General features: G+C 45.3%; 1 protein-coding gene across 1 annotated transcript in view; it reads right to left on the minus strand.

The window, feature by feature from the left end:
* The window catches only part of LOC136613049 (phospholipid scramblase 1-like), a 54,802-nt gene that overhangs the window by 24,589 nt on the left and 15,876 nt on the right, over nt 1-14,337 (minus strand). Inside the window, exons 2-6 of the mRNA XM_066593857.1 lie at nt 6,508-6,641; nt 6,365-6,392; nt 1,355-1,515; nt 1,035-1,181; nt 672-812 (exon numbers count right to left, since the gene is read on the minus strand). Of these exons, the coding sequence (XP_066449954.1) occupies nt 672-812; nt 1,035-1,181; nt 1,355-1,515; nt 6,365-6,392; nt 6,508-6,641 (611 nt within the window). The remainder of the gene's footprint in view (nt 1-671; nt 813-1,034; nt 1,182-1,354; nt 1,516-6,364; nt 6,393-6,507; nt 6,642-14,337) is intronic.

Raw genomic sequence — 14,337 nt, forward strand, 5'->3', positions numbered from 1 at the left:
ATGAAAATGATGATCATTATCACCGGTTTGGTATAACTGGTTATTACACCTGACTGTAAGGCCACTCTCACACACATCGTTCTTAAAACACAGTGTTTGTGAAATGCATTTTCAAGTGCACTCCAAAGCATTTGACATCATCTTCTGACACACCTCATCATGACAATAGGTGAGGGGGTGCTTTGAAAAGCACTAAAATGCACTGAAAAGAGCAGACAGTATTCCAAAATCACGGCATTCGAACGCTGGTCTGTAAAGCCCCATTGAAATCATTGTGTGGGAGAGTGCCCTTAATCTAAAAATCCCTGACTGTGTACAAGGGGACCTAGAGGAATTGATGCTGCTTTGAAGGTAAAGGACGGTCACACCAAATATTGATTTGGTTTAGATTTCTATTTTGTTAAATGACAAAAATAAAACTACCACTTCTATTTCTGAAAGCATTCTTACTGTGCAGTATTTTTTCCACACCTGCCTAATACTTTTGCACAGTACTATACATTTTCCCATAGTGAAATCATTGGGGAGGTACCACCCCCACATGGCCAGAGCTGCTGCCTCTTGTAGAGGTGTATGTTCATTTAGAAGGAGTTTGGAACTATTTGGCTACAGAGCTCCATGTAGTTCCTCACTGTTCTTTCCTGGGACCAGCCCACATATTCACAACTCACCATGTACAGAAACGCAGCCAAGATAACAGTTTTCAGTGTAGCATCCATGTCCATGGGAAACTGGAAGACGACTTTGCTATATTCTGTAATCGCCTCATAGATTATTTTGGCCACCGGACAAGATCCATTTATGTTGAGTATCTAAGGAAAAGTCAACGTTATGAGCTCAGTGGTCGGACCAGAGCAACCACACAACACCTGGAGATGCATGATTCATGGGTGGACCTCAACATATATTATACTTCATGAATCATGCAGTCCACAGAGCAAAAGAAACAGAAGTCCTAAAGACCACTGAAGATTACTTTGTACAAAGCAGTGGGTCACTTGTAGTCCATGATAACTTCAGATTTTACACCTCACCTCCAGAGTGTCCCCCAAGGGAAAGGGCAGCTCAGCCACGAACACAGGCTCTTTAAGATGTGTCTCAATCGAGATCTTCATTTTAAGTGAAGAGATTGAAATTTTGACGAAACCTATGGTGGTTGCAGGAAGAACGATGATCCTTAGCTGGAAGACACAAAAAAATTTTGTTCAAATTTTTATACCCATCACAGATTGCATCTACAGATAACTTTTGTGCATTTGAAGAGACAACGAGCCCCTGGAGATATTGTTGGAGGAAGATCAGGCCTCTGTATGGGATATCTAGTATAATATGCTCAGGGCAGTGAAGATCTTACACGAGAGTACTTTACTCCGCAGCAATCTCCTCCTGACTCCTTACGCAGTGAAACCACAAGTCTGCCATTAGGATCTTGGAACATCAGATTGATGGATGGTCCACAGCACTCAAAGTCCCGACGTATCTTGAAAAGAGTCTCGAATGATTTGCTGAGGAAAACTAAACAAAGATCTTAGTAAGTCTTGGGTGTGTAAAGAATGAAGTCTTAAAAGGGTTTGCAAGAAGGCGAGTTTTTCTAACAAGTATAGAAAGACGCAGCACTCATGAAATGAAGAGGTTTTAATTACAATTTACATGTTTAACCTACTCAGCCTGTACCGGTTCATTTCTTCTTCAACTTCCGGTTTGTGGCTGTCTTAGCAGTGAGCCCCAAACTACATTTCCTATAATGCCTTGTGCCCGTTCTTCACGCTTGCAATCTGTGTACCCATATGAGTTGCTAATGAGCAGTGCCGGAGCCGAATGATGCATGTGATGTCATTAGTAACATGTATTAAGAGTTGTGGAAACAGGCCGGGGTAGATCAGATGTATGGCACATGATCAACAATGAAAACAAAAAGACAAATGGGGTGATCCGACAAATATAGAAATTGTCAAATTGGTACGGTATAAATATGCAGGAGTAAACATAAAGTGGAAACAAGAAGCAGACCTGAGCAGCGTTCACATATACAAAGAATGGACAGACAAACAGAACCCAGCTGTAGGCACACATGAAGAAGGGGATACACCAAGACGAGTACACTGGTTTTGGTCTGTATGCACAATGAACACGTTGGACAGAGAAGCCAGCTACAGTAACCCTGTGAGTGCTGTAAGAAACAGAGCAGACTCAGGAGACAGGACAACGCCTTGGTCTGCTGAACCTAACAGTTTTATTCTCCGAGAAATAAATTGTTCCACTGTTTCTACGTTGATCCTGACTCCTAGAGTTCCTTTTCCACCAATTCACCATCTACACTGAGGCGTACCACACCGCACTTCAGGGGAAAGGACTACAACCCCCATTTTATTTTATTTTGTTCATTTGTATTATTATTTTGTCCAGAACAGATTTTGAATTGTATACGGACTGGCGTCACAAACTTGACAACTTAAATACCATCATGCCCTTTCTGACTTAATGGGTAGCATCAGCCCAGAAAAGAACCCACCACACTAGAGAACTCTTTACACTGCCATGGTTCAGGAGATGTGTGAAGGTTTTATGGTCCCTGAATTAGTGTTGGGGGGGGGGGGGGGTCGTTCCAGGTCAGCAGTGTTATCTGCGCTATAGATTTTTCATAGTTTGTGTGTATAAATATGCATGTCTCTTCGATCTATTTCATTTAAGCCTTAAGTAGAACCCTGCGATGGTTCGAAAGCTCGCATTGACATCATGTATTTTTGATAGACATTAAAAGGTATCATATCTACAAGACTACTTGATTTCTCTTACTGAGAACAATCACGTTTTGCTTTACTGGCTAACGTGGTAACAAACATTTTTTAATATACCTAATGAAGGATACCAGAATGTACCATACACAAATGGAACTGAAACATCTCCTAAAGAAATTGGCACAACTGGACACGGTCACTTTCTTTTTAACCAGATGCAAGAAGGAACATTTAATTCTCAAAGGACTTTGCATAAAGAATCCCACTCTGCACACCTATAGTACCCTTTATGCACAACGTCTATGCCACAGGACTTCTGAGAGACTGCGGAACTACCTTTTCCATGTCCTCTGCTGCACCAAGAAAAAGGCCTTTATGGAGATAAAGTTTAAGGAACACACAGAGGACTTAAAACTGGAAATACAAAGCTAGCATGCAACACTATAGTTGTGTCTAATGAAGAACAAGGAAAAGAAACTCCAAAGACTTCAAGTCAAAGCAGGCCTGTACCTAAACACCAATCAGGAACACCCCGGGTCCAGAGCAGGCCTGTACCAAAACACCGATCAGGAGCACCCCAAGTCCGGAGCAGGCCTGTATCCAAGCACAAATCAGGAGCACCCCAAGTCCGGAGCAGGCATGTACCCAAACACCAATCAGGAACACCCCAGGTCTAGAGCAGGCCTGTACCCAAACACCAATCAGGAACACCCCAGGTCCAGAGCAGGCCTGTACCCAAACACCAATCAGGAACACCCCAGGACCAGAGCAGGCCTGTACCCAAACAACAAGCAGGAACACCCCAAGTCCAGAGCAGGCCTGTACCCAAACACCGATAAGAAACACCCTAGGTCCAGCGCAGGCCTGTAATCAAAAACTGAGAAGGAACACCCTAAGTCAAGAGCAGGCCAGTACCAAAAAACCCATTAGGAACACTACGAGTCCACCAAGAACAGAACAAGAAAGTCAAAGAGGGAAAGGCCTCACGGATGAAATGTTGCTGTCTCTGTGTGATGGGAGAATTAAGAGTACATTTTATATAGCACCTCTATGTGCTGCCAGGATTTTTTTCTACATTACATGAAAGAGTTCTTCCATAACAAAGAGGAGACAGAGCTTTCAGGCACCTAAACACAGGAGAAACTAGGGGCCTACAAGAAGTCAGATTGGACAACCCCTCCTGGCTGCAACCCCACTTTGGACAAATATATAGACTCCTTTAGACATGTGGTGCAATCTACTATACTGGACAAGCAGAGAAGGGAAGCATTTAATATCAATATGCAGGAAAGAAGGGCCATCTATGCACTTAAGAGCAACAAGATCACCATTAAGCCTGCAACTAAAGGTGGTGTTATAGTCCTCATGAACACATCAGATTACAATAAAGAAGCAGACAGACAGCTGATGGACGCCGGATACTACACGAAACTGGATCAAGATCTGACTCAGAAATATGTGAGGGAATTGAGGAGGTTTGTCGGAAGCCTATCTGTAAGTCCACAAAACTTTTGGACTTGAAACTCGAGAACTCCAGGAACATTCTACATACTTTCAAATCTACACAATGCTGGCAACCCAGGGAGGCCAATTATCTCAAGTGTAGGAACCCTCACTAAAGGAATCTCAGGATGGGTAGAAGGTATCCTCAAACCACTGATGAGGACCACAACCAGCTACTTGCCAGACACCAAACTGTCAACCATAGGTCCCCTTCCCAATGACACCCTCCTTGCCACTATGGATGTGGAACCCTTATATTCCAACTTCCCACATAAAGATGGACTGACCACCTGCCAGGCACACCTTGAGGCTAAATGTGATTGCCTTTTAATCAGTTTTACAACGCACGAGATTCATCCTCACACAAAATTATTTCTCCTTTGGCAAAGAGATATTCCTGCAATTTACTGGAACTGCCATGGGCAGTAGAATGGCATCGCAAAATGCCAACTTTTTCATGGCAAGACTGGAGAGTAGCTTTCTGGCTTCCTGCTCCAGCAAACCATTGGCCCACTTCCGCTACATTGATGGCATTATAATCATCTGGAACAACACCGAACAAGAACTAATAAAATTCCATAAGAGATTCAATGCATTCCACCCCACCATAAATCTGATATTAAGCTACTCATACCAACATTAATTTTTGGACACACCATAACAATTTGAAACAACTCAATACAGACATCCCTAAACCGAAAACCAATTGATCGACCGACATACCTCAGGTGGGACAGTTCCTATCCCAAGTACATGAAAAAGTCCATCATCTACAGCCAGGCCATCAGATATAACCAGATCTGCTCCAATCCGACAGACAGCAAGGAACATCTATACCATCTTAAAAGGACATTTTTAAATCAGGTCTACCATCCCACTTCAATTGATAAGCAAATCACCAGAGCCACCAGAATACCCAGAAATCAACTACTCCAATACATGGAGAATGAAGGAAACAATTGTGTACCTCTAGTAGTAACTTACAATTCACAGCTAGAAGTAATAAGGAAAACAGCAAAGAAACTCCATCATTCCTACTCAGGGATGACCACCTGAAAACCATATTCTCGGCCTCTCCCCTTCTGTGTTACAGGCAACCCCCAAATTTGAGGAACTTTATAATCAGGAGTGCATTGCTTTCTGACACACAAAAAGGAACTTATCTCTGTAATGTAAGGAGCTGTAAGACCTGCTGATAGGTACAGACCGCGGACAGGATACAAGTCGCCAACACACAACAGGACCCAAGATCTTGGGGGCAGTCACATGTTTCACATCCAATGTTGTGTACCTGATCACGGGCAGTAAATGTTCCATTTGGGGCCTTTATGTTGGAGAAACAGGACAAAAACTTAAAGTAAGGAGGAGATCTCATCATCACACAATTTAACAGGGAAAGACAGAATTCCCTGTGGCAAAGCATTTTCTAGCCATAGAAGATATGAAAGTTATTATACTGAAAGGCAATTTCAAATCACAATGGCACAGAAGAATTTGGGAATATAAATTTATAACAACTTTTTACACTTTCAACATAGGGTTAAATTGTTCACGAGGGTTCATGCGTGACTGGGAAGTATGAGAAATCAATAGCACAGATAACATGCTAACCTGGTGACCTCCCAACACTAATTCAGGGACCATAAAACCTTCACATCTTTATCAGTGACATTTAAAGATGTTTGTATTTCTGCTGTAGTATTCTTTTAAGTGCAAATTAATCACATCTATGTCTGTGCCTTGTCATAAGTATGTGTGCATAAATATGCATGCCTCTTCAGATCTATTTCATTTAAGCCTGAAGAAGAGCCCTGTGTAGGTTCGAAAGCTCGCATTGATGTCATGTATTTTTGTTAGCCATTAAAAGTTATCATATCTACAAGATTACTTGATTTCTCTTACTGAGAACAATTACAATTTAGGTTAATGTACTAGATTCCACAATCAGCATTTATGGGAGAGTTGAAAGGTGCAAACCACTACTGACCAAAAAGGAACACAAGGGCTCATCTGCCATTTGCCAAAAAGCATCTAGATCATTTGCCATCCAGCAAGAGTTGCTGTGATGAACTGGCGCATGTTAAAACTGTCTAGTCTTAGTTACACTAAGTGCAATTTCTCACCTCCGTCTTGTAGGTAAACCTCTTCTAGCTGAAAAAGAACAACAGTGTCATGAAATCTGGAGGCCAAATCACTTCCATGTTAACATCGTACGGTGCTTTTTACCTACGTTGTACAGGCAACAATGATATATGAGTTCTCTTACCCTGACAAGACTCTCAAGTCCCGGGGGCACCACCGCCCTGGGGCTATAGAGCTGCTGTTGCTCAGAAGATCTGGATGTGTTCTGCCATTGAGGTTGGGTTTCAACAGGTTCAGAATTCTTGTTCCAGGAATGTCCTATAAAAAACATTTTATACATAAATACCTTGTAAAAACCTCTTACTTGCTGATTTTCCGTTGATGCAAAGAGGTCTAACAAGGTCTTCCCTTCTGAGGATTGGGACACCATTCCCTTAAGTTAAATGTGTCTGCTTAAATGCTTTGTAACACCAGAACAACGTATCCCCTATGTATAAATTAGGGAATAACTAACTGATAGTTGTGGCTCGACCACTGAGACCCCTACAGGGTGAATGGATCGATGGTTGCACATGCTCACCACACCACCATTCATTTCAATGGAACCGCTAGAGATAACCAAGTGCTGTTGAATTGAAATGAATATATCGGTGGTGCACATTGTGAACTTCGCTCGGTTTACTAGGGGACACTCTAGACCACCTTACTCCTGATCTGTGGTGCTCTCAGCAGTCAGACCCCCCCAACGATCAGTTAGTTACATCCTATCCACAAATGGATGGGAATGGTATAACAGCTGCTGTCACTGCAGCCTGTGGAAAAACATCCTGGTAGAACAGGAGAATTCATACACAGTATAGAAAACCCAGGGAGGAGGGGGTGGGTCTGCAGGGAGGAGCCTAATGGTAAACTGACAGGAGAATTAATGTGCAGACTAGAGGGGGGGAGGGGGCATAATACTACACTGTTCAGAATAAGCGCTGCGGAATATGTTGGCGCTATACAAATAAAGATTATTATTATTATTATTATTATTATTATTATTATTAATGTGGCTTTAGGGGCTGCCAATTGCGGTGGAGCCTAATGCCACACTGTTCAGAACAATGTAATGTAAGGCTCTACCCCTGCCCTGCCTTTTTTTCTTCTGGTCTGCACATACATTATTCCATCACTGTACCATTGGGCTCCACTCCTAGGTTGGACCTCTTCCCTTTTTGGGCTAAAAATGAATTCTTCCACCCTGGGACAGATTTCCACTGGGTGCACTGCGAGCAGCCATGCTATTCTAGGACAATTCCTTAATTTTGTGGGACAAGCTCAGTGCTTAAATACGGCTCCAGAACTAAGCTCATACAGAAATATAGCATCAGAACAAATCGTATACTTAAATAAAGTTCTAGAAGCAAGCTCATAAAATGAATATAGCCCCAATACTATGCCCAATATGTAAATGCATCAGCACAACCAAACTAATGGCATAAGTATAGCATCAGAATCAGGAACTAGATTTTTTCTCTTCATGGCCAGTTTGAGAGTTGTGTATTAAGGGTGAAATTTACAGATGAGTGTCCCAGCCTGACTACAGGTCTACTGACCCAAACTTACTGTTACGATTGTCTGGGCACTCTAAGCACAGAGCCCACACAATTGTGACCAAATAGTATGCACGCACACGGGAACACAGGAGATTCAAGCAACTGGCCCTGTGCTACCGGGAGTATGACATGGCCCTACCTAAGCTGGGATATTGCCCCAATAAAGGGCGGCCCAGTGGTCTTCGGAACTGGGACCTAGCTGATCCTAGGAGCCACGCCACAGAACATGGGACATACACTTGCCACATAACAGGAACAGAACAACAGGACACACAGAGCAGAGAACACAGCATACAACAGCCAAAATGCAACCACTAGTAACAGATGATAAGCTGAATATAAATACCAGGTATTAGTTGACATTTTGTACAAATGTGGAAGCTAGCAGGCCAACTTCTCGGCTACTGGCTATACCGCTAGTCCCTACACTAACCAGGAGTCCAGCGGAACCGGACACAGTTCACACAGCACGCTGCAACAGGACAGGACACTGATCGCAGGTTACACAACAAGCTAACACAAAACTGACAGAATATAAACGAACAAACAGACATGAACCAGGAAGACACAGATCACACAGCAAGCTTACAACAGGACAGAACAGAGCACAGGTCACAGATCACACAGCAAGCTTGCAACAGGACAGAACAGAGCACAGGTCACAGATCACACAGCAAGCTTACAACAGGACAGAACAGAGCACAGGTCACAGATCACACAGCAAGCTTGCAACAGGACAGAACAGAGAACAGGTCACAGATCACACAGCAAGCTTGCAACAGGACAGAACAGAGAACAGGTCACAGATCACACAGCAAGCTTACAACAGGACAGAACAGAGCACAGGTCACAGATCACACAGCAAGCTTGCAACAGGACAGAACAGAGAACAGGTCACAGATCACACAGCAAGCTTGCAACAGGACAGAACAGAGAACAGGTCACAGATCACACAGCAAGCTTACAACAGGACAGAACAGAGCACAGGTCACAGATCACACAGCAAGCTTGCAACAGGACAGAACAGAGCACAGGTCACAGATCACACAGCAAGCTTGCAACAGGACAGAACAGAGAACAGGTCACAGATCACACAGCAAGGTTGCAACAGGACAGACAACCAGGGCACGGACTCTACCGGCACGGACTGTAAGCAGACTAGAACATATAGTGGAAACCACAAAGACTCCACCCAGAGCTACATGAACACAGATTAAACTCACAGCAAGTCTATGTGTCCTCATACAGGGGGAATAGACAGTCAGCCACAGTACTGACATAGGGAACTGTGTCAGGGTTCCACCAACTGACACACAGAGTGAGACATAAGACGTTTGGAGGCTGCACCTGTAAAGTGGAAAGGAAAAGGGAGCTGCATGTACTGCAGACCACGACTACAGGTGTCCTAGCTGTCTATAGGGAAGCAGAGAGACAAAACAGACCTACTTGCAAACACAGATCTGAGTTGGAACATAACAGATACATCCAAACAGTACAAGACCAGCTTCAGACAAGGATTCATGAGTGCTCACTCTGAAACCCAGATAGAGACTGACAGGAACAGGGTTTATATGTGAGCACAGACCTAGGGGATTGGCTAGCAGGAAGTACCACACCCAGCCAGCTCAATCAACCCTCAACCACCTGTAGCTGTGCTGCTAGGAAGCTTAGAACTACAGATCCCAGAAGCACATGTAACACTCACAGCATAATAGGGATCTATGAAGTGAATAGGCGAGAGTAGAAGAGGGGCAAACAAAAAACTCATGAGGTCCCATAGCAAAACTCAGAATCCTGCCCTTCAAAAATTAATATAAAAAAATAAAACAACTTGTTTAGCTCTAGTATAACTCTAAATAAAACAGGTATCATATAATGTACTCAAATACCAGCTGTCAGGGAACTAGGTTTCAGGTACGGGAAGTCCGTTGGGTAGTTTGCACAGAGGAACGAAATGGGACATCTCGGTGAAACGATCAACTATAACCCAAATGACCGTGTTCCCCAGTGAGGGCAGTAAATCGATTATAAAATACATTGATAGATGGGACCATGGCCTGGATGGAATGAGCAAGGGGAGAAGAGGACCCTCAGGACGTCCCCCTCGCGCAAACCGTACATGCAGTCACAAATGATCAGACATCCCTAGCCATATGAGGCCACCAATAAATTCTGGAAAGTAGTTCCTGAGTTTCCCAGAAACCGGGGTGACAAGCTAAGACTGAAGCATGTGTCTCCTCTAGCACTTTAAACCTCAAGGGCAAAAGGATAAAAAAATTGCCTTCTGGAAGAGCTTCAGGGGCCAATTGTTGAGCGGAGTATAAAAGGGGTGAAAGGTCAGAGGAGACAGCAGCGAGAACCATTCTGGAGGAGGCAATACACTCAGGCTCAGACTTTGCAGTTTCCGGGGGTACCAAAACTCCTAGACAAGGCATCTGCTTTAACATTTTTTGAGCCGGGTCTGTCAGTCACCACAGAATTGAACCGTGAGAAGAACAATGCCCAGCGGGCTTGTTGAGCATTCAACCTCTTAGCGGAGTCTAAATAAATTAGATTTATGTTCTGGTCGGTGAGTACCGTGATCTGATGGCGCACCCCTTCAAAAAAATGCCTCCACTCCTCAAACGCCCAGCTAATAGCTAGTAATTTCCGGTTGCCTATGTCGTAATTCCGTTCGGTAGACGACAACTTCTCGGAAAAATAGGCACATGGTCTAAGATTGGTGAGGGTGGAGGGACCTTGAGACAGTACCGCTCCCACTCCAAACTCGGAGGCGTCTACCTCCAGCACAAACGGACAGGAAAGATCAAGTTGGATGAGGATGGGCGCTGAAGAGAAGGCAGCCTTCAGGGTAGAGAAAGCCGTAAGCGCATCAGAAGACCAGGTACTCACATCTGCCCCCTTTTTGGTGAGCTCAGTTAAGGGCTTAGCTACCACGGAGAAGTTCTTCATGAATTTACTATAGCAGTTTGCGAACCCAAGGAAGCGCTGCAGGGCCTTCAAGGTGACTGGTAGGAACCCAACTTTCCTAGGTTGAGATTTACCACCTAGTATTAGCGTTAGGACCTATCTGAGAGCTTGGTCACCTGGACGTTAGTAGATAGGCCAATGTAATTTGATCAAATTATACACTAAGAACCTTGCATTATTTAATTATTAGAGTATTGATTATAGGTATGTATACCTCTGATAGTAAATTTATTTTTGCTATTTACTATTTGCTAAATTTATAATTGCTATTGCCATTTTTGGTTTCTGCTTCTACTGTATGTTGCAGCCATGGTTTAACGTGCACCTATATATTTCTATTGAGATATATTTCCATTGGGTAGTGCTGAACTAATTTATCCATTTTTTTGTACACATATTGTGAAGTTTTGGCTGCCTTCACTTGGTCGAGCACACCTGCCGCCCATTTACCCTCTGTCCCTCCTACTGGACCATATGAATGGTATCCTACCTTCCCTGGTTTTATTTGTAGGCTTAGTCCCAAGAGAGGAGCATTCTGAGAGGTAGGAACCAAACTTTCCTAGGATGAGATTTACCACTTAGTATTAGCGTTAGGACTAGAGATGAGTGAGCACCAAAATGCTCGGGTGCTCGTTACTCGAGACGAAATTTTCGCGATGCTCGAGGGTTCGTTTCGAGTAACGAACCCCATTGAAGTCAATGGGCGACTCGAGCATTTTTGTATATCGCCGATGCTCACTAAGGTTTTCATTTGTGAAAATCTGGGAAATTCAAGAAAGTGATGGGAACGACACAGAAACGGATAGGGCAGGCGAGGGGCTACATGTTGGGCTGCATATGAAGTTCCCAGGTCCCACTATTAAGCCACAATAGCAGCAAGAGTGCCCCCCCCCCAACAACTTTTACATCTGAAAAGCCCTCATTAGCAATGCATACCTTAGCTAAGCACCACACTACCTCAAACAAAGCACAATCACTGCCTGCATGACACTCCGCTGCCACTTCTCTTGGGTTACATGCTGCCAAATCCCCCCCCCCACGACCCAGTGTCCACAGCGCACACTAAACTGTCCCTGCCCAGCCTTCAGCTGCCCTCATGCCACGCCACCCTCATGTCTATTTAGAAGTGCGTCTGCCACAGGAAAAGCAGGCACACACTGCAGAGGGTTGGCACGGCTAGGCAGCGACCCTCTTTAAAAGGGGCTGGGCGATAGCCCACAATGCTGTACAGAAGCAATGAGAAATCCAATCCTGTGCCACCTCCATCTGGAGCTGCACACGTGGGCATAGCAATGGGGAACCTATGTGCCACACACTATTCATTCTGTCAAGGTGTCTGCATGCCCCAGTCAGACCGCGTTTTTTTATATATAGTCACAGGCAGGTACAACTCCGCAATGGGAATTCCGTGTGCACCCACAGCATGGGTGGCTCCCTGGAACCCACCGGCGGTACATAAATATATCCCATTGCAGTGCCCATCACAGCTGATGTAATGTCGTGCTTAATGCAGGTGGGCTTCGGCCCACACTGCATACCCCAGTCAAACTGGGGTTCTTTAGAAGTGGACACATGCAGTTACAACTCCCTGTGGACCCACAGCATGGGTGTCTCCCTGGAACCCACCGGCGGTACATAAAAATATCCCATTGCATTGCCCATCACAGCTGAGGTAGTAATGTCATGTTTAATGCAGGTGGGCTTTGGCCCACACTGCATGCCCCAGTCAGACTGGGGTTCTTTAGAAGTGGAAACAGATGCATTTACAACTCCCTGTGGACCCACAGCATGGGTGGGTGCCAGGAAGCCACCGGCGGTACATAAATACATCCCATTGCAGTGCCCAACACAGCTGATGTAACGTCAGCTGTAATGAGGTGGGCTAAAAATTAATTTGATTACACTGTAGGCGAGGGCCCACAAAAATTGCTGTATCAACAGTACTAATGTACATCAGAAAAATTGGCCATGGCCAACCAAGAGGGCAGGTGAAACCCATTAATCGCTTTGGTTAATGTGGCTTAATTGGTAACTAGGCCTGGAGGCAGCCCAGTTAAAATAAAAATTGGTTGAGGTGAAAGTTTCAACGCTTTAATGAGCATTGAAACGTATAAAAATTGTTTAGAAAAATTATATGACTGAGCCTTGTGGCCCTAAGAAAAATTGCCCGTTCGGCGTGATTACGTGAGGTTTCAGGAGGAGGAGCAGGAGGAGGAGGAGGAATATTATACACAGATTGATGAAGCGAAAAGGTCCCTGTTTTTGATGGGGATACAGAACGATGCTTCCATCCGCGGGTGCAGCCTACGTATTGTTTAGGTACCGCTGCTGTCCGCTGGTGGAGAAGAGAAGTCTGGGGAAATCCAGGCTTTGTTCATCTTGATGAGTGTTAGCCTGTCGGCACTGTCGGTTGACAGGCGGGTACGCTTATCTGTGATGATTCCCCCAGCCGCACTAAACACCCTCTCTGACAAGACGCTAGCCGCAGGACAAGCAAGCACCTACAGGGCATACAGCGCGAATTCAGGCCACGTGTCCATCTTCGACACCCAGTAGTTGTAGGGGGCAGAGGCATCACGGAGGACGGTCGTGCGATCGGCTACGTACTCCCTCACCATCCTTTTACAGTGCTCCCGCCGACTCAGCCGTGCCTGGGGAGTGGTGACACAGTCTTGCTGGGGAGCCATAAAGCAGTCAAGGGCCTTAAAGAGTGTTGCCCTGCCTGTGCTGTACATGCTGCCTGATCTCCGCGCCTCCCCTGCTACCTGGCCCTCGGAACTGCGCCTTCGGCCACTAGCGCTGTCGTATGGGAATTTTACCATCAGTTTGTCCGCCAGGGTCCTGTGGTATAGCAACACTCTCGAACCCCTTTCCTCTTCGGGTATGAGAGTGGAAAGGTTCTCCTTATACCGTGCGTCGAGCAGTGTGTACACCCAGTAATCCGTAGTGGCCAGAATGCGTGTAACGCGAGGGTCACGAGAAAGGCATCCTAACATGAAGTCAGCCATGTGTGCCAGGGTACCTGTACGCAACACATGACTGTCCTCACTAGGAAGATCACTTTCAGGATCCTCCTCCTCCTCCTCATGCTCCTCCTCAGGCCATACACGCTGAAAGGATGACAGGCCAGCAGCATGTGTACCCTCACCAGTGGGCCAAGCTGTCTCTTCCCCCTCCTCCTCATCTTCCTCCTCCTCCTCCTCCTCACCGCGCTGAGATATAGACAGGAGGGTGCTCTGACTATCCAGCGACATATTGTCTTCCCCCGGCTCTGTTTCCGAGCGCAAAGCGTCTGCCTTTATGCTTTGCAGGGAACTTCTCAAGAGGCATAGCAGAGGAATGGTGACGCTAATGATTGCAGCATCGCCGCTCACCACCTGGGTAGACTCCTCAAACTTTCCAAGGACCTGGCAGATGTCTGCCAACCAGGCCCACTCTTCTGAAAA

This window comes from Eleutherodactylus coqui, chromosome 2 (assembly GCF_035609145.1).
Source record: "Eleutherodactylus coqui strain aEleCoq1 chromosome 2, aEleCoq1.hap1, whole genome shotgun sequence".
Lineage (NCBI taxonomy): Eukaryota > Metazoa > Chordata > Amphibia > Anura > Eleutherodactylidae > Eleutherodactylus > Eleutherodactylus coqui.